This window comes from Chrysemys picta, chromosome 16 (assembly GCF_011386835.1).
Source record: "Chrysemys picta bellii isolate R12L10 chromosome 16, ASM1138683v2, whole genome shotgun sequence".
Taxonomy (NCBI): domain Eukaryota; kingdom Metazoa; phylum Chordata; order Testudines; family Emydidae; genus Chrysemys; species Chrysemys picta.
In genome coordinates, this window is record NC_088806.1 from 22,558,363 (window position 1) to 22,584,345 (window position 25,983).

At 49.1% G+C, this 25,983-nt stretch overlaps 1 protein-coding gene across 1 annotated transcript in view; it reads left to right on the forward strand.

Annotated features, from left to right (window-relative positions):
- The first annotated feature begins 6,848 nt into the window (after positions 1-6,848).
- Positions 6,849-25,983, forward strand: part of JAM3 (junctional adhesion molecule 3) — a 41,485-nt gene continuing 22,350 nt past the window's right edge. The window contains exon 1 of the mRNA XM_008164569.4: positions 6,849-7,306. Coding sequence (XP_008162791.1) covers positions 7,252-7,306 — 55 coding nt within the window. The 5' untranslated portion in view covers positions 6,849-7,251. The remainder of the gene's footprint in view (positions 7,307-25,983) is intronic.

The window sequence follows — 25,983 nt, forward strand, 5'->3', positions numbered from 1 at the left end:
AGGTCTTATTCCAACGAGCACCTCATTCCAATGCTCCAGAGCCAGCCATATTCAACCAAGGCACACAGCTGAAAAATATGGCTCAGTTCAAGTATTTGGACAGCACTGTCTTGAGTGACAGTTCCCTTGATAAGGAAATTTCCTTCAGAATTAGTAAAGCCAGCCAGGCCTTTGGCCAACTCCAAACAAAAGTCCTTAACCAACGCAACAGTTGTCTCTCCACCAAATTGAAGCTCTAGAATGCAGTGGTTCTAACATCTCTCCTGTATGGATCTGAGACGTGGACTCTTTATAGACGTCACATTACACAGCTTGAGCAATTTCACATGCCCTCCCTTTGCTCAGTAATGAGCATTCGCTGGCAGGACAGAGTGACCAGTATTAAGATCCTGGAGAGAGCAAACACAACCAGCATTGAGGAAATGTTATTGAGAGCACAACTTAGCTGGATCGGACATGTCATCAGAATGACGGACTGCTGTCTCCCAAAACAGATCTTGTATGGGCTGCTGAGGCAGGGCAAAAGAAAGAAGTGTCATCCGTATAAGAGCTTCAAAGATAACCTGAAGAGCAGTCTCCAGTGGGCTGGCATCAATCCCAAAGAATTTGAGCAAATGGCTCAGAACAGGACTCACTGGTGGTCTCTGACAAGATCAGCATGTAACAGGTTTGAGCAGGATCGACAAAATCATCTCCAGGCATCATCAAACATCATAGATACGGACTTCCCATGCCCTCAGCACGGCTGACTCCGTGCATTAGGGTTCGGACTTGGGAGTCATATGCGTAGCCATAGATGGGAACTACGATAATATGTTCATCATCATTGTCAGCGATGGACGACCAGCCAACAACAGTGAAGTTCTCTGAGATGCTCAGATGAAAGGTGCTATGAAAGGTGCAGAGGCCAAAAGTTATCCAGGAAACTCAGCAATGGAAGGTGGAATTTTGCTTTCAAATAGCCTCACAGTGGGTGCGATCCAGAAGTTCCGGTACAGTCCTTACTCGGGCAAATCTGCCATCGGCTTCAGTGATGAAGAACCGAGTAGGAAGGGCCATGTGATTTGGCCCAATGTGGGGTAAAAGCCATGCCCAAGTGCAATGGGTTCACTCTCAGCTGAGAGTGCAGAGTGCTGCTCACTGGGCTATTCCTAATACGGTTGAGCGAGATACCATCGCTCCCTGATGATTTGACTGTGTCACCAATTAGGCACGCAAGGGTGGATGAGCCCGGGAAAGGATCCAGGCCTTCCAACACCAGTCTGTCTGTTGAAATTTGTCTCTTGACTGAACAGCATTGCCACAAGCCTCCTGTTGTTTTAAGAGGAATTTCCCGTTGTCTCAAATGAAATGGTCTAACCTCAGGGCTGGTGTTCTATCCACCAGGCAATGTGATGAGCCTACACAAAGCTCCTAGCCTCTGAGATCTTCTGACAGGACATCAGCCCCGGAAATCGGCTGCAGAACAGAAACTTGTCACAACTAGAAGATCTTTAAAAACAATCTGTAGTGACGCTAATGCCAGCGAAAGGTGCCAAGTGGACAGCCCTGGAGACGGAGATGTCTGGTTACGTACACAACAGGTGCAGCATGGCTCTGGGGCTGGGTCCCTGGTGTGTTGGGCTGGAAATTTGGCAGTATCTTCATTTCATTTTTGTATAAAAGGTTTTTTTTTTCTTTTCCAGAGGAGATAAGTATGGAAATGCATACGACAACTAGCACTGCACCAAGGCTATTATTTGAATAGCAACAGCCCCAGGGCCCCATTGTGCAAACACAGAACAAATGGATGATCCCAGGTCCCAAGAGCTCACAATCTAAGCAAACATGGCAGAAGTTTGGGGTTTCTCTATTGATTACACATAACTACATCACAGATACAGTTGTGGGGGGAGTAGGAGGAGGCTGGTGGTTTGGGCATCTAAGGTTATTGGCAGTTTGGGATTGTGGGATAAACACATCTGCTGAGTGTTTCTTCTAAACAATCAGTTGTGAAATAGTTAACAAATTCTCGTGGCACAATTCCACAGCAAAGTGCAGCTTGCCTGACTGCAGAATGAGGGACCCTGATGTGGCTGTCTCCACAGCACCCCCTGGTGGCGCACCATGGGACTGCTCACCCTGCCTCAACTTCTCTGTGGGTTTCCAATGGTTAGCAGCCACCTCCAACAGGGTCCTCAGCCCTCCAGGGTCTCCAAGTTCCAAAATATCACAAAATCAAACAGGAGGGACATCTATCATGGTATCCCTGGCTGAGCCCAGCCCTTCCTCTCCATCTGTCTTTTCTAGTTAACACTTTCCTGGGCTCCCTGATTCAGACCTACCTTCCCTCAGGGAGGTTCTGACAGGCAGCAAGCCAACACTGCTTCCTAGGTCCAGCCAGATTTATTTCACCAAGTAAGAGCTAGAGAGAGACCTGCTCCCTTTGCCAGCCAGCCCCACAACCAGACTGGGTTTAGTTCCTCCTTCCAGGCCTAAGACCTACAGCATGTATAGATGGCAATGCTAACTGAGCCCACAGACTCTCCTTTACCCGTGGCCAGACTGGAGTTTTGTACACCCCCGTCGCAGCTGAGTATGGGCCATGGCAGTGCACACGTGCTCTATCTCCGTCCCTAATTAATCCCATAGCCCATTCACTTCCTGGCTTCTTTGAGGAGGCCTCCAACTAGGGGCCATTTGTGTCCATTCAAAACTGGCCTAGGACTCTAATTCATTACCCACTGCATGGTCACACCTTCCAGGTGCTACCAATCTATGACCACTTCCTGCAAGCTCTCTGCCTGTGGGACACTTGCTGATTTCAAAGGGAGATTTTCTGTGCAGGGGACTTGTAGAACTGAGCCCCTGAGCTAGAAATGAACTTGGAAACTAGGGGAGAAAAGCTGAGGAGCTGTTCGATCCCCTGAGCCATTCACCTCCCTAAGAAAAGACAGCCTAAAGGGGCTGGGTCTTCTTTAAGGCACAAGTTGAGAGGAAGGTTGGTCTTGTGGCCACATTAGACTGGCGCTCAGTAGATCTAGGTTCAGTTCCCAGATCTGACATAGACTTCCTATGTCAACTCGGGCAAATCACTTCACCCTTCTGTGTTTTGGTTTCCCACCTGCAAAAGGGGGATCATAACACTTACTCTGCCTGTCTTGAAGTGCAATTTCCGTCCTCAGGGCAGGGACTATCTCCCACTATGTGACTGCACAATGGGGCTTTGATCTCCTTTTGGGCCACTAGGCCCCACAAATAATAATATAATCATAATTGTCTTCCTGTTTCCTTAGGCAGCATTCAAATCCCAAACCTGCCGCACGCCTCTCCTCCCAACCTCCACAGATCCCCACAGGTTTCTCTTCTCCCTCATTCTCTTGTCATCTTTACTCAGTTCTGACCCAGGCGACAGCCACTCGAGTCAGGATTTAGGCCATATTGTCTTATTCTGCATTTCTTTTCCCAGCACCCCTGACGAAAAAGCTGTTTGTATTAGGGCAAATTGTTCATTCACTTGCTTCACCTCCGTCACTCCTCATTGCAAACGTAAGCTGCAGACTTGGCCGAGCTCCTCCGCATCACATACCCTTTCTCTTCTGACACCTCCTGCAGATACCTCTCTTTTCATTCCAATCATGGTCGGAGAGCTCTTCAGAGAGCAATGAAATCACAGAGAGAGACAGGTTTATGCTGCCCCCCATCACAGCAGAATGCAGCTCTATCTTTCCCAGACCAACTCTTAGCCCATATTTTATTCTACTCACTTGTTTCAGCACTAAATAATAAAACGTGAGCTCCGTTTGTGTGTGAAAAATCAATGTTTTACACTGCAGCGCTTCGCCATCCCGGCTTGATGGGAACTGTGGCCCTTGTATAATATTTATTGTGACTAGGTTTGCCTGTCTGGTTTCACATTTCAAATGACTCCTTAGTGGCGATGGCAGATTAAAAGGCAGAACATTGCTCTAATGTAAACACAGTGGAGGCAAGCAGGGCCGGTTCCAGGCACCAGCTGAGCAAGCTGGTGCTTGGGGTGGCAGCTTGTAGGTTGTTGTTTTTTGTTGTTGTTGTTGTTGTTGTTGTTCCGCTCCGGCCGCCTTGTAGGGGGCAGCGGCGTGGAGGACGGGAGCACCCTGCAGCAAGCCCGGCAGGGCAGCCCGCGTCCTTCCTTCCCCGCCGACTGGAGTGGTGCGGAGCCCTCCCGCCCGGCAGGGGGCACGGCGGGAGGGGCCGCGTGGCAGTGCCCCACTGAAGCCCTGGCTGCCCCCCTTCTCTCTCTCCCCCCGCTCCCTCCCCCTGCTAGCCGGGACACATCTGCAGGGCAGGGAGTCCCCCTGCACCCGTGCTCTGGCCGCGCTGCAGGTTTTTTTTTTTTTTGCTTTGCTGTTCTGGCCGACGCAGGTTTTTTTTTTGCTTGGGGCGGCCAGAAAGCCAGAGCCGGCCCTGGAGGCAAGGTAAAGTAGGAGGCCAGGGTTAGTGAAAATTCTATGAGCTCTGCAATTATCTCGTGCACCTCATTTCTAGCGCAAGGATGCTACATTAAAGGGCATGTTTATGGGGTTATGCATTGATGTTATCCTCTTACAGGCACCAGGCAGTTCATAGGCATAAGTGATGATCTGTTGGCCCTCTTCTTCTTCTTTCGTCCTGTCTCTCCTATTCTCTTCTTCCCTTCCTTCTCTTCTCCCACTGCTACTAGAAACAGGAGTAGGGTCCTTTGGAGAGCCACTTGAGCCAGCGCACAATGAAGCACTATTAGCCAAGGCCGGCTCTGGCATTTTTTGCCACCCAAGGCAAAAAAGCCTCCCGCCGCCCCACTCCCCCACCAGCGCGGCAGGGGAGGGCACCGAGCCCGGCCGCGGGCCGCTCTCCCCAGTGGCCAGAGCGCCGGGGGGAGGGTGGCGAGCCTGGCCGGGGCTCCGCTCTCCCCGGCGGCCAGAGCGCCGGGGGGAGGGCGGCGAGCCGGCCGGGGCTCCGTTCTCCCCGGCGGCCAGAGTGCCGGGGGGAGGGCGGAGAGCCCGGCCGGGACTCCGCTCTCCCGGACCAGCCGGAGTGCTGGGGGGAGGGCAGAGAGCCCGGCCGGGCTCCGCTCTCCCCGGCGGCCAGAGCGCCGGGGGGAGGGCGGCCCCCCTCCAGGTGCCGCCCCAAGCACAAGCTTGGTGGGCTGGTGCCTGGAGCCGGCCCTGCTATTAGCACTTCTATCAAAGCTGCAGTGATAGATGAGAAGTGACTATGTCCAAATGGTTCCTTACTCAACTGGGGCCTGATCCAATGTCCATTGAAGTCAATGGGAATTTTTCCATTCATTCAAGCCCCTAACCCACTTCCTATGGGTATCCTGAGTCAGAACTACTCACTTTACCAATTAAAACAAGTTGTTACTACTTTTCACTCCTGGTAGCTCTGCAGAACCAATCTAATGAAAGGAGAGGGAGCTGGAGTTTAGTCCAGCTGGTGCATTACCTACGGATCATTAACTAAGTTCTCATCACAGAATATTGAAAGGTGGTGATGCAAGAGCTAAAATCAATCCAGCTTGACTCTCAGAACTCACAGTGAGTTTGCAGGGCTGGCAGTTTGGAAAAACTAAACATCTTTCTACTTGTGAATTGAGGAGATTGGTTCTGGGGTCACTGAAAGATTGATTATGTTTGTTTGCATACATTGTGTTGTGCCTCCAGCATTCTTAACAGCCTCATTATGTACTTCTAAAATTGGCCTTGACAGTCACTGGCTTGTAAGGCTTTCTTCATGTCCATGCAATCCAGAGGCGTGGTGCTTTGAAGCCTTTTCATGTAGGTTGTCAGTATAGGTTTTGCTGATTGGTTTGGCAAACCAAGCTCCTCCTCTTTTACTATATAAATCCATGATATGCTCACATCTTGAATACTGCATGCAGTTCTGGTGGCCACATCTCAAAAAAGATGTAGTAAAATTGGAAAAGGTACAGAGAACTAAAATGATTAGGGGTGTGGACCAGTTTCCATCTGAGGAGAGATTAAAAAGACTGGGACTTTTCAGCTTGGAAAAGAGATGACTAAGAGGGGATATGACAGTGGTCTATTAAATCTTGTCTGATGTTGAGAAAGTGAGTAAGGAAATGTTATTTACCCCTTCCCTTAACACAAGAACCAGGGGTCACCCAATGAAATTAACAGGCAGCAAGTTTAAAACAAACAAAAGGAAATACATTTTCACACAATGCTCAGTTGATCTGTGGAACTCCTTTCATAACTGATGTGGCAAAATGTTGACCACTGGGAGGTGTGTGTGTGTGGGGGGGCGGAGATGGCGAAATTCATGGGTGTGTGTGTGTAAACCCTCCCTAGGAGGTATAGGGAAATCCCATTGCGAGGATCTCTCGAGTCATCTAGACAGACTTATGTGTAGTGGTGGGGAGGAGACAGTGGCTATGGTACATGTAGATACCAATGACATAGGGAAGGATAGGAGAGAGGTCCTGGAGGCCAAATTTAGGCTGCTAGGTAAGAGACTGAAGTCCAGGACCTCCATGGTAGCATTCTCTGAAATGCTTCCAGTTCCACATGCAGGGCCAGTTAGACTGGCAGAGCTGCAGGGTCTCAAAGCGTGGATGAGACGATGGTGTAGTGAGGAGTTTAGATGTATTAAGACTTGGGGAACCTGTTGGGAGCCTATCCTTCCTTGCCAGAGGATGCTTTGAAGGCCAAGACTCTAACAGGATTCAAAAAAGAACTACATTTATGGAGGGTAGGTCCATCAATGGCTATTAGCCAGGATGGGCAGGGACGGTGTCACTAGCCTCTGTTTGCCAGAAGCTGGGAATGAGCGACTGGGGATGGATCACTTGATGATTACCTGTTCTGTTCATTCCCTCTGGGGCACCTGGCACTACCTGGTCTGTTCATTCCCTCTGAAGCACCTGGCCTCAGCCACTGTCAGAGGACAGGATACTGGACTAGACAGACCTTTGGTCTGACCAGTATGGCTGTTATGTTCCATTATTGTGTTGCCATGGTAAGCAAGTTCCAGCATCTCTTGTAACCTAGATGGAGTGCCCCGGATACCCAGGCTCCAACCGACTTGTGTCCTGGATACCGTTGCCCCGACAACGAAGCTCCGGCATCCCCTGTCTCCTAGATACCGTTGCCCTGGTAGCGGCGGCCTGAGCCGCATCCTTCCTTCCCTCCCCTCCTCTTCAACCCCCCGCCTCCCGTGCTGGGACCCGTCCAGACCGGGAGTGCGCAATCTCCGGCCCCGGCAGCCAGCAGGGGCTCTGCACATCCCATCATGGCGCTCAGGCGGCGGACGCTGCTGCTGCTGCTGCTGCTGCCGCCGATGCTCGGTGAGTCCCGGCCGGGGAGAGGCAGCGAGGCGCCGAGTCTGGGAGATGATAATGCCCCGGGGCGGGGGAGCGGCCGTGCCCTGCTGCACGGGGGAGCAGGGGGGGAACCTGCCGTGCCCCGGTGCATGAGGAGGGCAGGGAAGGGGGGACTGGCTGCCTCCCGCTGCACGGGGGAGCGGTGGGGGGGGGGGACCTGCCGTGCCCTAGTGCACGAGGAGGGCAGGGAAGGGGGGGACTCACTGCGCCCAGGTGCGTGGGGTCTCAGGGGAGAGGGGACCAGCTGCCCCCCCGTGCATGGGGTCTCAGGGGAGAGGGGACCAGCTCAGAAAGCGGGGGGAACATCCCGGCTGCTCTGGGCTCGGGTCCCTGGCTGGGCTGGGAGCCAATTGAACAGCCCCCTGGAGCAGAGCGCTCTCTCCAGAGGCTGTCTGTGTTTAGCGCTCCCTATACACCCCCGTTTCTAGGTTCAGAGGGGCCAGGGACTCCGCACCGCAGTCTATGCCACTCTGCCTTGGGGACCAGGGAGGGGCTTGCAGGCACCCTCAGGGGTTGCTGTTCAGGAGGGCTGGGCTGAGAGATGCCCCGGCCTGCAGGGACCGGGGCAGGGCGATGGGGAGTGTTGGTGTCTGTGGCCTTGGAATCAAGATGGTTTTAAGAATATCTATATCTCAGTCAGCCCTAGTCCCAGAGGGTGTCAGGAATGTGCAGCCTCTGCAGGCAGGCAGGCAGGCGGGACAGTAGAGCCTATTCAGTCCAGGGCACAGGCCCCTATTGTTTAGGGGGCCCCACATGAATGTTGGCAGCTTTAATTGCAGAAACATTTGCTAATGCAGTTCAGGAATGAGTTTGGACTCACTTGTCTGGCTATGACTAAAGGCAGGACAGGGTCAGGTGGCAGCCAGTGTGCCTGAGTGCCTTGCCCTCCCCCCAACCCACCCCGCCCTGCCCCGCCCCGCCGCTCTCTGCAGACAGCACGCTGAAGGAGAAATCAGTATTTGTGGACGTGGGTGGGTGCGGAATGCTTACTACGGTACTATTGCATAGGCCCTGAGCCTGAACAGACTTACGCATACTTACGCTTAACTTTATGTGCTGCCTGCAGCCCTGTCAAAGTCAATAGAATGCCTCATGAGGCATAAAGTTAAGGAAGTGCATAAATCTTGGCACGGCTGTGGCCTTGATGCCCCAGAGAAAGGGGGCAGCTGATTCGGAGACTTTCAGGACATGTTTGATGCCAGTTGAGTCTTTGAAAGCCAAACAGAAGAGGAGATTTGGATGGAAAATTCTACTCTTAATACTTGTCAACATGTTACCCGAGGTTCCCCTGAGCCCAAAGCTCTTGGTAACTTTAATCTATGCAAGGTGGTATCAGGATTAACCAAGGGAGATGTAGCACTTCCGTCTGCTGTATGGCTGACACAAACAAACCTAAACCATGTGCTTTCACTTTAAAGCCAGACACTTTATTAGTCTCCAGTATTCCCATTGGAATACCTTTACTCAAAGTCACTGCTTTCTTTAGTCTCAAGCACATACAAACACCATAGGTTATAGAACACCCTAAGCAGATAATTACCCCTCGGGAGTTTGGAGCGGTATTCAGGGGACTCAATTGCAGGTTTCCGGTAACCAACCTTTCGTCTGTGGCTGGAGGTCTTGATGAGTCCACGAGGCGATCCGCTTGACCCAAACCCACAGTTCCCCTCTTACACCTGAAAAGTTACGAGACATGTCAAACAAGAAAATGTTACATGGCTGACCAAACGGAATCAGTCAGTAGGCAAAAAGCAGGTGTGACACAAATATATTATTTAAAAAAAATAATTGTTAAGCAAGCAGTCAGTCTGGGCATCATATTTCCCTAGAACAGCAGTTCAGAAATATATCCAGACTTCCTGTTTTTCACAGATGCTTATCCCAGCATATCAGGGAGGCTGTAGTGTCAAGCCCATTTCTTGTGATAGCTAAAGCGCCCTCCCGCCTTGCCTTAGTTATGCTAAGTTTCTGCAAAGGCCTACTAAATGGCTAAATGCAACAACCAGAATAATTGATAGTCCACCCCAGTAATTGGCAGTGGCTTGGACAACTGGCTGGTTGCTAAAATGCCCTTCTACAAACATGCCGAGGCCCCAGGCTGCAAAACTCAGACTTGGAGCATTTGGTACTCGCAGCCAGTTTTAGATGATATCTACACCACAGTGGCACAGCTACGGCGCTGCAGCTGTGCCCTGGAGCACCGTAGTGTAGCCGTTTCGTACATCAACGGAAAGAGTTTTTCCTTGGATGTAGTTAATCCACCTTTCCGACAGGCGGTAGCTAGGTTGCCGGAAGAATCCTTTTGTCGACCTAGACGCATCTACACTGGAGATTAGGTCCACTTAACTTTGGTGCTTAGGGTATGACATTTGTCACAGCTCTGAGCAACATAGCTTGGTCGATCTAATTTTTAAGTGTACACCAGACCTTAGTCTGTGAGCTTTTTGGGGCAGGAACTGCCTCTTACTCTGTGTATGTACAGCACCTAGCGCAGAGGGGCCTTGATCTCCATTGTGGCCTTGAAGTGCTACCATAATCCGAATAAATAATAATAATACAGTTATGGGAACTGTAGAAAATCTGAAGAGCCTGTCTACGTTAGGGAAATGTGCACTAATGCAACTACACCAGTGGAGTAAGTTGTGTCACTGCAAGCCCTGTTTTACATCAATGCGATACAGCTACATCAGATTTGCTACACTAGAATAAACTTCTCTAATATAGAGACAAGGCGGGTAAGGTAATATCTTAATGGACCAACTTCTGTTGGTGGAAGAGACAAGCTTTCGAGCTGCACAGTGTTCTTCGTCAGATCTGCTCGCTCCTATCCTGAGACTACAACGCTGCAAACAGCTAATATAGACAGGCCTCTAGCTGGAGTTTGAAAATTCCATAGTTTATAACAACCCTTTTTGGAATTCAGATCCAAGTTTGGATTTTGCATGACCCCCCCTCAACTCTCTGAAAATTCGGAGGCATATGGACCCACAGGTTGGATTTGTACCCGTCTCGCATGAAAATATATGTATGGATGCTTCATTGTAATCAATTGGTATTTGACTCTACTTAGTTTGACTTGGGTTAAGTTTGTTTGTTCACTAATATGTTTGATTCTACAATCATTTATATTTGTAAACTATTTGTAAAAGTCTCCTGATTTTTGTTTAATATACAGGCCACCTGTTCCAGAAGCAAACAAGTGCTCAGAGTCAGCTGTTGGTGCCAAAAATGGCTTCTTCAAGGCAGTGTTTTTAGCTCTAGTGCTAAACGGGCGTATGAGTTGCGTGTAAGGATTTTCTGACTGCAAGTAGTCGCAGTGTTGCTCTATTTTCAACAGGTAATTAAAAAACAGGAGAAACAGCTCAGGACCAAAAGTGGATGCTTAATGACAGGTTAAAAAAAAAAAGATCTTAGGCAGGGTTTGGTGCTGCCAGTCGAGCGAGGAATATGTTGGCATCACCACCAAAGTGTAACAGAAGGGGCTGCAAGTTTCATGCACATCCACTTTTACAGCTGTTGACCGAGAAAGTGATACCAGCAAATTCCCTCTTGCTCTAAATGCTTCTGATGATTATTTTGTTCCTTAAGCACAAGTGGGCCGAAGGAGGAAAATGTGTTTATTGTGTGAAGAGAGAAAACTGCTGAGCGGTAATGACCTAGCTGTGAACTTGGGCTGTCTTTACAGACCAGTTTACTTCCCTTGTGGAGGTTGGATTTTGTGTCTCTTGGACTGAACGTAACTTTTTTTAGTTTTCCCTTGGTGTGCTTGGGATTTGAACCATGTATATGACTTGAATGGCCAGCAATCACCTAAGCAAGTTTACAAAGCAGAATGTTCTTTTGCAGCCCCAGTTTAGCAAACAAGGACAGGAGCTGCTTCGCATGATGTCTGTGGGTAGCTAGGATTCCTTCACTTCCTGCCAATGTGCCCTTTATCTTTGCTCACACGGAAAGATAGAATGTTGGTCAGCCCTGATAGCTAGCTCTTGTTTTTCCTGAAGCTCATTTGGATTGACGGAGAGGTGGTTTATTTTTGGGGGGTGGTGGTGGGTGGGGGTGGGGGAGAGTTTTACTCTTGCAAGTTGTGTTCTCTGCTTTGGCATTCTTGACAGTTAGAATGGGGGTGGCGGGATTGGTGTGTGCACTGAGACAGAACTGGCCTCCCCGTCGTATATTTAGAGCTAATGCTTCAAAGCTGGTTGCATCAAACCCTGATCATTCAAGGAAAGTGTGTGAACTTTTTATAAAGCAGGGGGAGAATTTCCAGAGAGCACTATGTGCTGTGTTCAGGATCCCAGGAGGCCTAATTCCGTGTATGCAAAACACGAGTATTTAGTGCAAACCCTCCTCTCGATAGGATGAAATAACTGCTTTCTTTGCATCATCGTTTTACTAGTGCCTGGAGGCTTGTTTTGAAATTGCAGCATATAAAAACAGATGAATTAAAGATATAAAATTAATGAGTGTAATTACATTTCCAATCTGTTTGCTCTGTCAACAGGCAGATAAACCCTGCCATCTACTTCCCTGTTGATTAAGGCCGTGCACTTTGTTGGGGGCATTGTGTTTTGCTCAAAGACCAAAGCAAACCAATAAACATCAGTAACGTGTGTCATGTAGCAATATGGGCACACATCATCAGGTGACGGGCACTCCTTTGCAGAGTCTGCCCAGGACCTAAGGACCATTTGATGGTCTAAATTGTATTTGAGCAGTATGGGTGGCTGAATTTCACCCACTGTTTCGCCTACCCTTTAGTTGTAGTTCTAACTATAGTTCTGCTCAGGACAAGAAGTGCCTGTTGGACTACACTGGAAATTGGGCATCTAGCTTTGCAAACCTCCAAGGTCTTTGTTTCCTTCACACCCTTTGACCTAGTTAAACCCCCATATGCACATGATGCTCCCCTCTCTCCAGTTAGTTGGAGTGAGAAGGGCTGTCTTGGAGTTCAATTATTTAACAGTGCATTCTTTTCCAGTGATTTAACAATGACAGATTATTGTTTGTCTGTGTCCATTTGGCATGGGGCGGCTAGTAGCTCTCTGAGCTGTTGCTGTGTTGGCCTTTAGGATAGTCGGATCCTGGCAAAGTTCTCTTTCTCATTTTAGATAAATGGAGGTCAAGCAGGCGTCCTCCAGGGATAAACTATGGGGGAGGTAGTATTAAAGATGTTTTCTGCAAGAGAATTGTCTGCTGAAGTTCTGTTATCACCTCTTCTTTTGCAGTCTCTTCCTTTGATTTTCATGCTGTAAGGAAGCTTTGTGTAGCTCCACTGATAAAGTACAGCTGTCTAGCACATAGCTTGGTAGTGCTAAAACATTAAGACAGCTGCATAATAGAGCCTGAAATCTTTAGAAACAGCCCGGCCGGGTGATGAGTGCGAGCTCTGGAGAGGTTGCTCTACCAGCTTCTAAAGCACCTGGTCTAAGTTGCTTTCCCAGGTTGGGCCTTCAAGGTAAATTTCATTAGGGTTGAAACAGGAGGAGTCCAGGTCCAAACTTGACAACTGGCTGGAACAAAATCTCCTGAGTTTTGCTGGCAACAGATGTAGGTGCAGGTTTTATAAGAGCAAACCAGAGTCTACAGTTCCCTACAACTGAAATCTAACTGTCAGAGTTGACCCACAGGTCCTCAGCGTAAATTGGAAAGTTTAATCTGAGTTACCTTCTGCTGCATACGTTGCTTCATAGGTGATGATAATAGAATTGATTGGGTTGTGTAGTGTCCTTCATGCAGGATATTGCAAAGTGCTATAGAGAGCAGGTTACAAGTTGAAGAGGAAATAAAGGTTTTTGAAGCAATAATGGATGTGGTAGATAAAATTAAATTGCATTCAGATAATGTTCAGGGTCGCCCTGTGGGTTGTGTTTTTTTTTAAACTCATCAATCCCAGGGATTGCAGCGTGAAGGGAATTCTCTTTCTCTAGCCTTATCCTATCAGTGTGCCTGATTATTAGAACACAAATGTAAGATCACCAGGAGCATAGAGACCTCATAAATTATTTAGGTACAGCTGGCCCATTTAAAGACTCTTCCAGCTTTAATACTGAGTTGTGTGCTCCTTCAGGGATTTGTCATACCTCTGCTGTGTATGTGTGAAAGGGTAACTGTTCAGAACAGTTTATTCAGCCTTATTTCAAGTAGATCTGCAATGACACATTTTAAAATGTCTATTAGTCACGTAGGGTGAGATTTTGAAAGGAGCCTGAGAAAGTTGGACATTTAATTCCCATTGAAATCCAATGGGACTTTTGTTCCTAACTCCCATAGCCTCCTTGGAAAATCCCAGCCCTACTAAATGTTTGGAACAATTCAGATCCATTGCATAAACAGCCAGTATTTAAAAGCGGCTAGTGATTTTGTGGGCTTCAGTTCTTAGATGCCCACTTTTATACACTGTGAAAGAGACCTGGTTTTCAGAGGGCCGAATTTCAGCACTCTGTGAAAATCAGCTCCCTTAAAAGTGTCTTAGTTTGGGCCTTCAAAAATGGAGGCACTCAAAATCACCAGTCACTTTTGACAGTCTTGGCCAGTGTCTCTACAGGGGTCTAATGAAATAAACTAGAGGAGTTTGATCTGAAAATACTCAGAGGTTGCTAAATAGATAGCACACCGTATGCTAGATCTCCAAAATATGACACGATTATTGTTTCATTAGTAATAAGTGATGAGGCAGACAGACAGGCAGAGTTGTAGGAAAGAGATTTTTAGAGAGGCCAGGGTTACATGCCAAGAGGCCTTTGCATGTCTGGTAGCAGCGTGGGCACCAGCTTGCGTTGCTGAGCTCCAGGGATCAGACTGAAATAGGTCCCTCCTGAAACCTAACCCTTTTTCCCCTGTTCCAGTCGGCCTGTTCCAATTGTGACATTACTACAGACACACATCTTTAAACATGTTTTATAAAAGTGGCTACAATTTCATATTTAGGCCCCAATCCTGCTATGAGCAGATCCCTGCGGCCACACGGATTTGACTTCAATGAGACTCTGTACTGTCTGTGGGGTGCACTCCAGCATAGCCAGTTGCAGGATCGGAGCCTTAATCATTTGTGTGTGTGTGTGTGCATTTAAAAACAAAGCAACAAACCCCTCCACTTTCCAGTGCAAAAGTAGTCTAGTCCGTATTTTGGAATAACATAATGCTAATTTTTAAAACTATATAATGCCGAACTAAAATGTAATTAGTCCCAAAATGCAGCCAATTCCAAGTGACGTTGGCATACATGTATACACACACCATGTACTGCTCCTCCAAACTATGTATAGACATAACCGTGTGTGTCTAATATAGTGCATTCTTTGCACTTTCGCCCCCTGCAAACCTGTAATTTTGAATTGGCTGAGCAGGTTTTGTTTAAAATACTAGACCGGTTTTGCAAAGGCATGGTTAAAACCGAGGCACACAGTTTGCTCATCCATCTTTAGCACAGTGATGATAAATCTTTACTTGTCTACAACAGAAATGCAAACAGATCCCTTGGGCAAACAGATAGCTAAGCTGTACAAGGCTCTGTTCTTTTAGACCAAGATTAGCATTGGTGGGTGGGGTGGGGTGGAGAATATCATAGCCAGGTTATCAATCCCTGGAAAATAAAGGCCCTAACCCTGTTGTTGTACTACAGTAGTATATAGGGGCCTTAGTTGTGGAGCAGGACCTCAGGACGCCAGGGGCTGTACAAACACAGAACAGAGAGACAGTCCCTGTCCTGAGGATCTTACAGTCCAAACCCCATTGGAACACATCATGTAATGAAAGCTACACCTGCACCTAAGTATTTGCAGGATTGGGCCTAATGGGCTGCCACAGAGACTCGGAGGGATCCTTAAGGTAGGTAGATATGGTGGCCTTTGCAGCAGCCAAGTAACAGTAGTGGAAGGGGAGGTCTCCATGAGCCAACTGCCAAGTCTTCGCCCTCATGTCCCTAGCATCCCTTAATGGCACTGCACCCTGCTCGTGCGGCCCGCAGCAAATGGACTTTTCCAGAGGGGCTTTGGCTGCTAACGCTCTTCTTGAATCATTTCCGGCAGAGGAACCCTTTTCAGAGTTTACACAGTTAACGACTCGAGTGAGGCTGCGAAGCCCAATAGCATATGCCGCTCCTCTGAGATTTATTTTATCCCTTCGGAGGATCTTGTCAGTTGCTCTTTTTTATATACTTTCCAATTGTTGTGTTAACTTCCATTTCTTTTTTCATACTAAGCCCTGCAAAAGCTCTAAGATAAACATTTCTTCCTCCCAATGGTGTTTGTTTAGTTATTTATTTTTTCAGCGGGTCTCTGTTTGCAGCAGCCCTGTGATATTGTTTATTTTGTGCCACACACAATTCTTGGGTTTACTTTTTTTTGTTGCAACAATAGCGGCACTTTGCCTTGATAGCGTCCTGTAGGTGAGGAAATCGCAACACTGCAAACGTAAATAAATTACCGCATCCCAGGGCGGTCGGTAGTCTTCCCACTTGCACAAAGGGAGAGAGGTTAAGGTCAGACTATTCAAACTTGGCTGCCTAAAGTTGGGCTCCCACATCTGCGTTTGGGCACCTAAATGAGTGGGCTGATTTTCAGAGGTGCTGAGTGATGGCGAAGCCACCAGGAACTGACCTCCGGAGCAAAAACCATAAGTTGCAAGTGCTTGAGCTAAGGAGCCAATGCTATGTAGCTGGGAGCTGTAAGTCGTATCGTCTGCAGATTGGCACAGAGCGGGACCTCTCCCTCTCTCTCTCTCTCTCTCTCTCTCTCACACACACACACACACACACACACACACACACACACACACACACACACACACACACACACACACACACACACACACACACACCAGTGCATTACCTCAAGCACCTGCAGCTCTCATTGACTTCACTGGGTCTTTTGGGTACCCAGCACTCTTCAAAATCAGGTCATGTTTATTGAGGTACCTAACGTTAAGCACTCACAACCACATGAAGGAAGGGTGTAATACACAGCTCTAGGAAAACGTAAGTGACTTAGCCAAAGCAAGAGAGGAAGGGAGCTATGGATTCAGATTCTCCAGTGCCATTTGCTAACCACTAAACAACCCTGCCTGTTCCTAATGCACCATCAATATCAATCAGGAGTTCTCAATTTTTCCCATATTAGGACCCTTGCCTTTCTCCCCACCCCATCTAACTTGGATCTAGATGGGACATCCTTACTGCTGAGAAGTAGAACAGGAGGGTTTCTGTGACCCTCTGACACCTGTTGGCGACCCTGGGCTTGAGACCTCTTTGTATGCATCACAGCCCGTGCCTAGGAATAGTAGGCTAGGCTCTGTTCCCAGGTGACACTGGCCTAAATCTGGAGTAACGCCACTGAAGCTAGTGGATTTAGACTGGTGTAAACAGAGAGCAGGGTTCATCCCATTGTCTGTGGTTGCTGCAGAGCAAACATTGCAACCTCACACTCTTATATGGGCCAGCCAATAAAGGATGACAGCTGGGACGGTGTCGTTGTCAAAGGACATTGCACCCATATTGTTTAATGAAATCAGTTCAACTTTCTCCGAACCCAATTGACCAAATTTAAAAAAATCAAATCGAGAGAGAGGCCAGAGTTTGAATCGGGACCCTAAGCCTGACAGTTCTTCACAAGCACAGCTCACAAAGGTAGACCCATGCAGACCTGGAGAAGGCTGCTCCAAGTAGACGTGCTGTCCTGGGAAAGCCAAAATGAACCCGCAGCTTTCTAAAAGTGAAGCCGCATGCGTGCCCAGGAGACCCACAGGTCACACGGCCATGGGCGAGCATGTCATCTGAACCAGCAATCAGATTATTTTAGAGGGGAGACTTCCCAAGCCATAGGCGGTAGTGAGCCCCCTAGCTGGATGGGGGCTGGGTGTGTAACTGTCCTCTGACCCTTTGCAAGCCTGCCCCTTGTGTCTGGTGAAAGGTCTTCTTGACAGCCCTGAATGCTGGTTGCTCTGTTTAACCACAGAACAAGGACCGCACAGGCCGAGTGCCAGAAAAGACTTCTCCCACATGCTGCCACAATGTGCCCGGTTCAGCAGGGTGCGAGGGCACATGCCTCCCTCTAAGCAGATGGTCCCACTGATTTCAGTGGGGCTAAATGTGCTTAAAGTAAAGCACGTGCTTAAGTGTCTTGCTGAATTGGGACCTGCTAAAAGGGAGGAGGTTATGGTCTCTGCCTCCTTGGTTCCTTTGCTTTTCTGTTGCAAAGGAAGGCCCTAAAGGGTTATGTGACCTGGGTGTCCACAAGGAACCAGGATGGGACCCACCGGCTTACTTCACACAGGCCAGCAAACGGCCACTAGATGGCTACGAAGCAGTCACTGCTGGCCTGAGTTGCCTGTGAACTCCTGGTCTGGAGGTAAGGGCCAGCACGTCCCCTTACCACGCCAGCCCCCTCCATGGCAATCAGAGCTCAGCACTGTCTGTTGCTTGTGTCCATGAAGGAGCTTCCACTTTCCATTGATTGACTGCGAGGAGCCCAGGAATAAGGGAACGTTGTAGCTCTGCCCGCTGAGTTAGCGTTGTGTGGGCCAGCGTCGGAGCCGGGGTGTGAAATCAGCTACTGAGTTTCTCCATAGCGAATCTCTGATCAGCCTGGCCAGAGGACAGCTGTCCTCGCCCCACTGCACGGCATGATTTAATAAACTTCCCTCCCACTCAGAGGAGGAGAAGTCCTTTGAAGTCTTGTTTCTTTTCACTGGGAACGGCTTCTAAACCACTCCACTGCCCCCCTCTTTCAGTACAGAACTGACTGTGCTTCGTGACCCAGCCTTGACAGCTGTTCTGGGATTTGAGCTGGCATCTCCGGGGCGTGGGAGTACGTGGGCATTTTACTGGGCACAGGGAGTTCCATTCATGTTCCAGTGTGCATTTATGGGGTTGTGTACGTGGCACGACCCTGGGGCCCCCTCCTGGAAATAACTGTTACTGGCTGTTAGCCAGCAGTGAACGGGAGGGCCTGCCCACTCATCAGCGGGAGTTACTGTTCACATGAATTACAGGGGTTCCCAGCAATCCAACTGCTGGCCCAGACACCCTTTTAAACACTCCTTTTTCCTCTCAGGCCTTGTTTGTGCTCAGGAATAGTCTCATTTTTGCAGCTGGTGGCCAGGATAGCGGGCTGGGGCTGATGGCTAAGTTCAGACAAGGGCATTTGCACCAATTCGGGTTTACCTTGATGACAAATAACTCTACCAGGTACAGAAGACATAGAGCCAAAGCCAGAAGTGAAATGGATGGTGCCGAGAGTTGCACATTAGTAACTGGACATAACATACATACCGGGAGCAGGTATAGATTGAAGTGTGTGGGTTGAGGGTTGACTGGAATGAATGGGGGCAGTATTTGTCCCAGAGGCAGCATGGCTGTTCCATTGCTGATTTCACCAGCTTGGTGAGTTATCAGTGGTTCAGATCTCTAGTGCAGATGCGGCCAAAGACTTAGTCTCCTTCACGTCCACTTACTGACCTGTAGCTCAGACAGCCTTGCACCTCCCCTCTGAAACTAGCCTGTTGCTGGGGAATCCTGGTGAGGTGAATTGATCCACATGGATGGCTCTTTGGAGCATGTATGCAGTGCGTTGTACCAAAATGTTACAAACTGGATTGAGTCCCAGCATAATGGCTTCACCTGCATCACACAGCTCTGTAAAGGGCTATGCTAATGCAATCTAACGCCTCTCTGGCTGTAATACTGTGAAATTACTTGGAGCAAGCATTGTCGGAAACTTCTTGCAACTGAGTGACAAAAATGTAATGGCTGCAGCTGCTTGAATGTCTACTAAGAGCTTTTCAATTCCTGGCTCATCCTCACTCACTTCAGAGAGAGAGGTGTCCTGCTTCTCACATCTGTCAATCCGCCTCATGCTCCTGAGGTGGTGCAATATCTTTTATTACTTAATCCTACCATTGCAATATCTCTTCTCCTTTCCCTCTTCCCTCCCCCGTTTTCTTCCCCTCGGTCCTGAGTTCAATTCCCCTGTATATCCTTCAATTTGCAGCAATAGCATCGGGGCAGGGACCATCTATTTGTTCTGTTTTTACAGCACCTCACATGGTGGGGATCTGGTCCATGACACTCTGGAGCTACCAGAATACACATAACCAATCATAATAATTTTCAGTTAAAAGCCAAAGTAGCAGAATTCACAGCTGTTGCTCTGCGCTTGAATCTCCTTTAACAGCTAGCTGTTCAGCATGCTCTTAAGTGGGATGCTAAGAGGTGCTACGGTCCCTTCATCTCTTGGCGTGGACTGGCTAGAAGGAGATAAAGGACGGAGGATGGCGACAGCAGGGGGGCAGAGGTACATCAAGATTTCATTCCCACTTAGTATGTAAACCAATCTTTAAAACGCAGCTGTGGTGTGAAATTAAACTTGTTCAGAAAAGGCCCTTTCTGACTCAAAACGTCTGTTTCCTTTGTGTGTCTGCGTCAGATCTACTGTCTTTCCCAGCACAGAGCCAATGCGGTGATGGAAGAGCAAGCTGAGGTTGCAGAGATTTTATTGCGGATGCCGGAGGTGGAAAGGACACCCTCTGGGTTATCAGGTCCTGGGCTGCAGTCTGGCGTCGGCAGTTGGAAAATAATCTTTTCAACTGTAAACAGAGCAAATTGATCTGGAATCTGCAGAGAGAAACTGGGGCCAAGGTTTTCAGAAGTGAGTGGTAATGTCGGATGCCCACTTTGAGGCACCTCAAAGGGCCTTTCCAGAGGGTGGGGCTCATCACTTTCTGACAGGAACCTTTCAGGTGTCTCTAAGCTGGGCCCTCCCCCCGAGAACAGAGGCTCCCAAAATCACCAGTCACTTTAACCAATCTTGCCTGAGGCTCTCTTTCCATTAGTGACTGTGGTATATGTGCTGCCATGCCATTTGGGGGGGTGTCGTGAACGAAAAATTTAGCGTTTAGGCTGCCCGGGGCTGATGGAGAGCACCACAAGGTCCTTGGTCCGGCAGTGTTTTTGGTTTTGAGGTGGAGCTTAAACAGTGCTGCGGCTGGAGAATCAGTGTATCTGGCCAGTGTGTTACGTAGCGCTGTCTGTGCCTGGTCCAAGGGGGACAGGAGTCTGGTACAGCCCCGGCTAGAGACCTTTAGCTCAAGCTGTAGTAGCTCTGAAATTCCCTGAGTCAGTCCCTGGAGCGTTGGACAAGAAGGTGGCCATCACCTAAAGCTGTGCGCTCCTGGGGCTACCTGCAGGGAACAGGCCCTGAGTGTCTTACAGCCTCGAAGACTCAGTCTGTGAGCGGCGGGGATCCCAAGCAGGCAATCCCACCTTAACGTGGAGAGCCATGTCCAGATGCCACATTGATGGGTGCATGAGAAAGGGATACCTACTGGGTTGCTCTCCCGAGCCGGCTAATAGTTTCATACTGAGCATAGTGAATAGTGCAGGCTCTGTATGGAGCAGTAAATCATGGAAAAACTAGGCCATCGATAATCCAATATAAATTCCCCCTTTACCTGCCCAGCAGGTTCCACATTTGCGTTATCTAGGGAGCTGTTCTGTGGCTGAGCAGAGCCGGCTCCATTAGCCAGGGCTCCCCCGTCACTGCCTGAAGCATAAACCGCAGCAGGAGCCTCCATGTCGAATGGGACCCTGGTGCCTCATTGCCTTACTGTTGTTCAGCACTTTTCATTGTCAGGGACTTAACTAGGATTACTAGATTATTGTGGGCCTGTCATGAGGAATCTTCTCCTTTAGACCTTATTATCCCAGCTTGTTCTGCAATGCCAGACTTCCAAACAATTGCCGCCTTGCTCCCTCAGTACTGGCTGATGAGACAGAGCTATTAGCAGCAGTTCGCTAAATAAAGGGAGCTTCTGCCCTAGAGAGAATAAAGCAGAATTGGGTTTCATTTGCTGCCTCTCATGCTTAAGGAATTTAAAGAGGCTTTATTAAAAGTAAGGAGTTAGATGGTGCTGCTGCAGTGACTGCATAGGGCAAATGCTAGATTCTGGGCTCAGCATCGGACTGACTCAACTGAGAGGGCGCATGAGTGCCACTGACTCCACTTGAGTTGTACCAGCAAGATGGAAAAATGGCTTCTTTTTATTCTACATTTCTGCTCTCCCTGTTCCTACGTGGCTTAATGTTGTGTTGCAGCTGGGAGCTAGGAGCTTCTGAGACCTGCCCTCCTGCTCAGCCACTGACTTGCTGTGTGATCTTGGGCAAGTCCCTTTTGCTCATTGTTGCCTCAGTTTCCCATCAATCATGGGAGAACATTACCTTTTAACCATGGTATTGCGTATGTTGCTTTGAAAAGGAAAAGTAGTTCAGCATCTTTATAATTGCTGACTTACGTACCCAGGGTCTGATCCAGAACCTCACTGAAGTCAACAGGCTTTGGGTCAGGCTAAACAAGCTATGGGATTGCAAGTGGAATTCTCCTCTGCCTTGCACGTTGCTGACAATGGCAGCTGCGTTCAGATTGCAGAATCGGTCTTCTTGCTGTCGCTGCCTGAAGTAGAAAGGACCCAGCTTGATGTTCAGACCCCAGGTGGCGCGTGCGGAGCTGGCAGGTAGAACAGTCATCTCACACCTTGTGAACTGAGCTGGCTGGAGCTGGCTATCCGTGTAGCCAAGTTTTGGGGCAGGGACTTTTCAGTAAGGGCACGAAACAGCACCGAACCCAGTGGGGCCCTGTGTCCTGATTGTGGCTTCTAGGTGCTACCACAATGCAAACGGTAAATAATAAATCCTGCTGTGTCGTTTTGCAGTCCCTTTTCACCATAGAACTGCATTGGAACCATGCCCTGGTCATTCTGTGACCGTAATTGGATTGTCCTTTAGTGGGATTTCTGCGCAGGGCATTTTGCACTGGCAGATTTCAGGTGGATTCTGGATGCTGGCAAGGCATGTGCCATGTGACTTGCAGGATTGAGAAAAGAGGGTTTGTGCTGCCCGAGAAGAGATGCTCATGCCCAAGTAGGGGACCTGAGAAATTTACATCTCTGATGAGAGCAGGACCAAATCTCATTGCTGGAACTAATTTTTGCGGAGTGGGGGCTACCCTATTCAGTTGCATTTCAGAAACTCTCAATTGCACCCTGGACACGAACATCCTGCTATTGAAAATCTGGTGCCTTGGCTGTATCTCGGCACTCATGGATGTTTCGCAGGCGGTGAACTCAGCACACCGTGCCATGTATTTTGAAACCGGGTTGTTTCACTTGCTGTCCCTGTAATGAGATTTCTCGTCTCAAATCGCCTCCTCTTCTCGAGGGAGCTCTGATCTGAGGAGAGCTCGGAAGCGAGGCAGGGTGGGCCCGACTGCCACTGACCAGTGGGGACAGATGGGGTCATGAATTATTCCTCGGCTAGTCTGCAGTGTTGGTTGAAGCGACGCTTTAATGTGGATGTGGGATTCTGCCCGAGGTAGACTGAGTCCAGACACGGTTCTCTCTGCCGTCTCGGTGGCAGAAGCCCTGCCATGTGGGACGGGCGGCTCTGAGACGAGGGGTTGAGTTATTTTTAGAAAGAAGGGCTGTGGATTCTCACAGTGAGTGAGGACTGTCCCAGGAAGCTCTTTCTGAGCCCTGGAGTTCCTGAAGCTGCTTGCCAGTGTAACAGTGCCTCTCTGGGCCCTGCCTGCGGGATGGAACAGCTTTGCTTTAAGTGGAGTTTTGCTATAAGTTGGAATTGCAGCACGTGCCATGCTCTGGGCTCTGCTCTGTTACAGTTCACTAAGGGACAAGCTCTGCCCCCCAGGTCACAGCCTGAGTGGTTCTGCTAAATGCTCTAGGGTGATGCAGCCGTGCAGTGGCCGGTCTCCCTGCCCAGTGAGGTACAGGAAGTCCCTGTGGAGTTGCGCTGCATGTCATAGGGGTGGGGAAGAGAGGTGCAGGCCCTCTCGACCTGCAAGGTTTCAGTGGAAAACCATCAGAGACAACTGCCGTCAGGATGGGGAGCAGGCACCTTGATGAGGATGCACGAAACAGATGAGACTACAGCTCACTCTCCCTGGCTCTGTGGGCTCTTGTAGTGCTAGGAGTAGTAGAAACGTGTTTCGAATCTGCTTGCTTTACCGACAGACTCCAAGCCACTCAGGGAAGAGACACACAGAGTATGGCGGGGCCACTTGTACACTGATACTCTTCTGACTACAGCGCCACTCTCATACCGAACAGCGAATGTTCCTGTCAAAGCACGTGGAGTGTAGCCCCAAAGGCTCCATCGAGTGGATGCAGAGAGCACCCCAGCCTCATGTCTCGTCAGATTTTTACTGTGTTAACATGAACAATTCAGGGGTATCTTGTTTGTGTGCCGACTGACCTAACCCTTGAATTTACAAGTCTGTCTCTGGAGCACCCAAGTGCCTGACTTGGATTAAATGCAACCAGGGGTTAAATCAAGCTGTACGCGACTAGATATTACAAACAGCGCCTCTCCCTGTACTGCGCCAGGAATCCACCAATGCATTGCTAATTGCCCATAGTCAGGCAAAGGCCTGATCAGATAGATGGCTTGCTCTGTGTTGCGAAGCTGGAGAGCGAAGGGGAGGGAGTTAGGAGCTGCCATCATTGAACATGGGCAGTGTTTTGGCTAAGGGATGAGAGGCACAAAAGGGAAGGACGTAGCAACCCTATAAGGTCACGTAGTCCACTTCCACCATCCAGTGCAGGATTGTTCCTTTCAGTGTATTTTCCTAGTACTTTATCCAGTCTAGTTTTAAACGCCCCAAGCAATGCGACTTGCTCTGCAGTGCTTCCCCAGGGAAGCTATTCAGAGTTTGGTGGCTCTTGTTGGAAGCTGATTCCATTGTTCAACCTACATGGTCCCTTTCATCACCTTCTCCCCTCCGTTGGCGTTCACGCCCTTTAAACGCTTGTAGATGGTTATTGAGTCCCCTCCTCCCCACTCCCCCCGCCCGCTTAGCCTTGAAATTGCAGACTTGCTTGTTTTGGTTTTATTTTCTCCCTTGGCTTTCGGGGGCCTGTCAACACCATTTGAACTAGAGGGCCTAGGTGTAACTGCTGAGCGCTGGCGTGGATGATCCCAAATACCCTCCCTGCAGAGACGTGCTGGTGTCTTGATATTTAGACCCATGAACCTGGCAGGGCAATCGAGATACACAAGAGCTGCACGTCCGATAAAATTCCTCCACACACACAGCAAGTCTCCTGCTGCTGCAGCTGGAGTCTCCATGGGAAAAGTGCCTCTGACCAGGACACACGGCATTTGGCTAAGAAAATACTTGGCTAAAAATAGCAATAAGAGAAATTAAAAAACAAAATAAAACCAGGCACTTAGGAGAAGTTAGTTTCCAGCCCAGTGGCAAGTTTGACTCCTCCGTGGCATAGAATCTTGTAACTTTTTCATGCCAAGAGTCACATGCGGTGTATATATTATGTTTGATGACAGTGTGCAGAAATCCAGGCTGGGAAGGGCCAGAATTATTATTAGTCTTACCAGAGTGCTATGGGGCTCTAGGCACAGGTCGGAAGCCCATAGGGCTAGGCACTGTCTCCGGTATAAATGCAGGGAAGTTCAAAATACTTTCCCTCCCCGAGGATGATTAAACCAGCCTCGCCCCAGTGTTGTTCTTTGCATCCTTCGTGCCTTACTCACAAGCTCCTTCTACCTCCCTCGTTCCTGATTCTGTTCCTGAGTCAAGAGGCGAAATTCAGCCCTGGTGTAGAGGGAGGTAGCTCCTGAAGGTCTGAGGCTTGCGCCAGGGCTGGTGTTAGTCTGGTAAATGGGGTCAGATTGTTATGGTGAATTATGACTCCCTCCAGGAGAATTTCTGCTAACTTGCATGTTTCCATGCAGCTTCCTACCCTTCTCTTGGATCTGTCCCCTTTGCTCTAGCAGACACACGGCACGGCCTCGAAGCTGCAGTAGGGAAGGCGGCCGGAGCTCGCCACTGTGAAATGATCCCAGTAACACTTGGCAGGCTCTTAGCAGTGAGCTTGTAGGCGGATGTTAACACTCCCTCGGTACCTGCAATCTGTCACTTGCAAAGTTCATTCGTAATGTTCTTGTGCACTTGGTAGCTGGACAGTTGCCTCTGATACCTGCAGCTAAAAGTACACAGAAAGATAAAGAAATGATCCTGTGAAGTCTGGAGAGGCAGTCCTAAAAGGGAAGCCGTTTTCAGCCCTCTCTCCCCACCCCCTTTGGGCTGTTGGCTTTGCTGATTGTTGGTCTTTTCCCAACTCCTATTTTTCCCACAGGAAGATGATGTACTGACTCACTCATAGGCCCATTCTGAAGTGCTGCTTACGTTGTGTTGGTCAAGCTACATGATGGAGAAGAACTAAGCACTCAAGAGATTAGAGTCAGAGAAAGGAGTAGGGGATTATAGGTTAAAGGTCCCAGAGTCGCTGTATTGCAGCTTGGCACTCAGCCCGACATCCCTGAATACTGCAAAGGCCAGCGCTGGGAGCGTATCCGCTTTTCTATTCTTGGAACTACAGGCAGCTGGTGATATTCTTCCTCGTCCAGGGCCTGATTCAGGGAGACACTGAGCATCTTGACTCCGGTGGGAGATGAGCCCCTTGCAAGATCGAGTTTGGGGGTTTGAGTGTTTTTTCGCCACACCTTGTACAGATAAACACCTAACTTGCAGGATGCTGCTGGGGGTGCAAAGTGTGGCCCAGAGCGGCATGGCTCTCCTTGGACAATATCTTTGCCTTGATTTAGGATCTGATCCTAACCT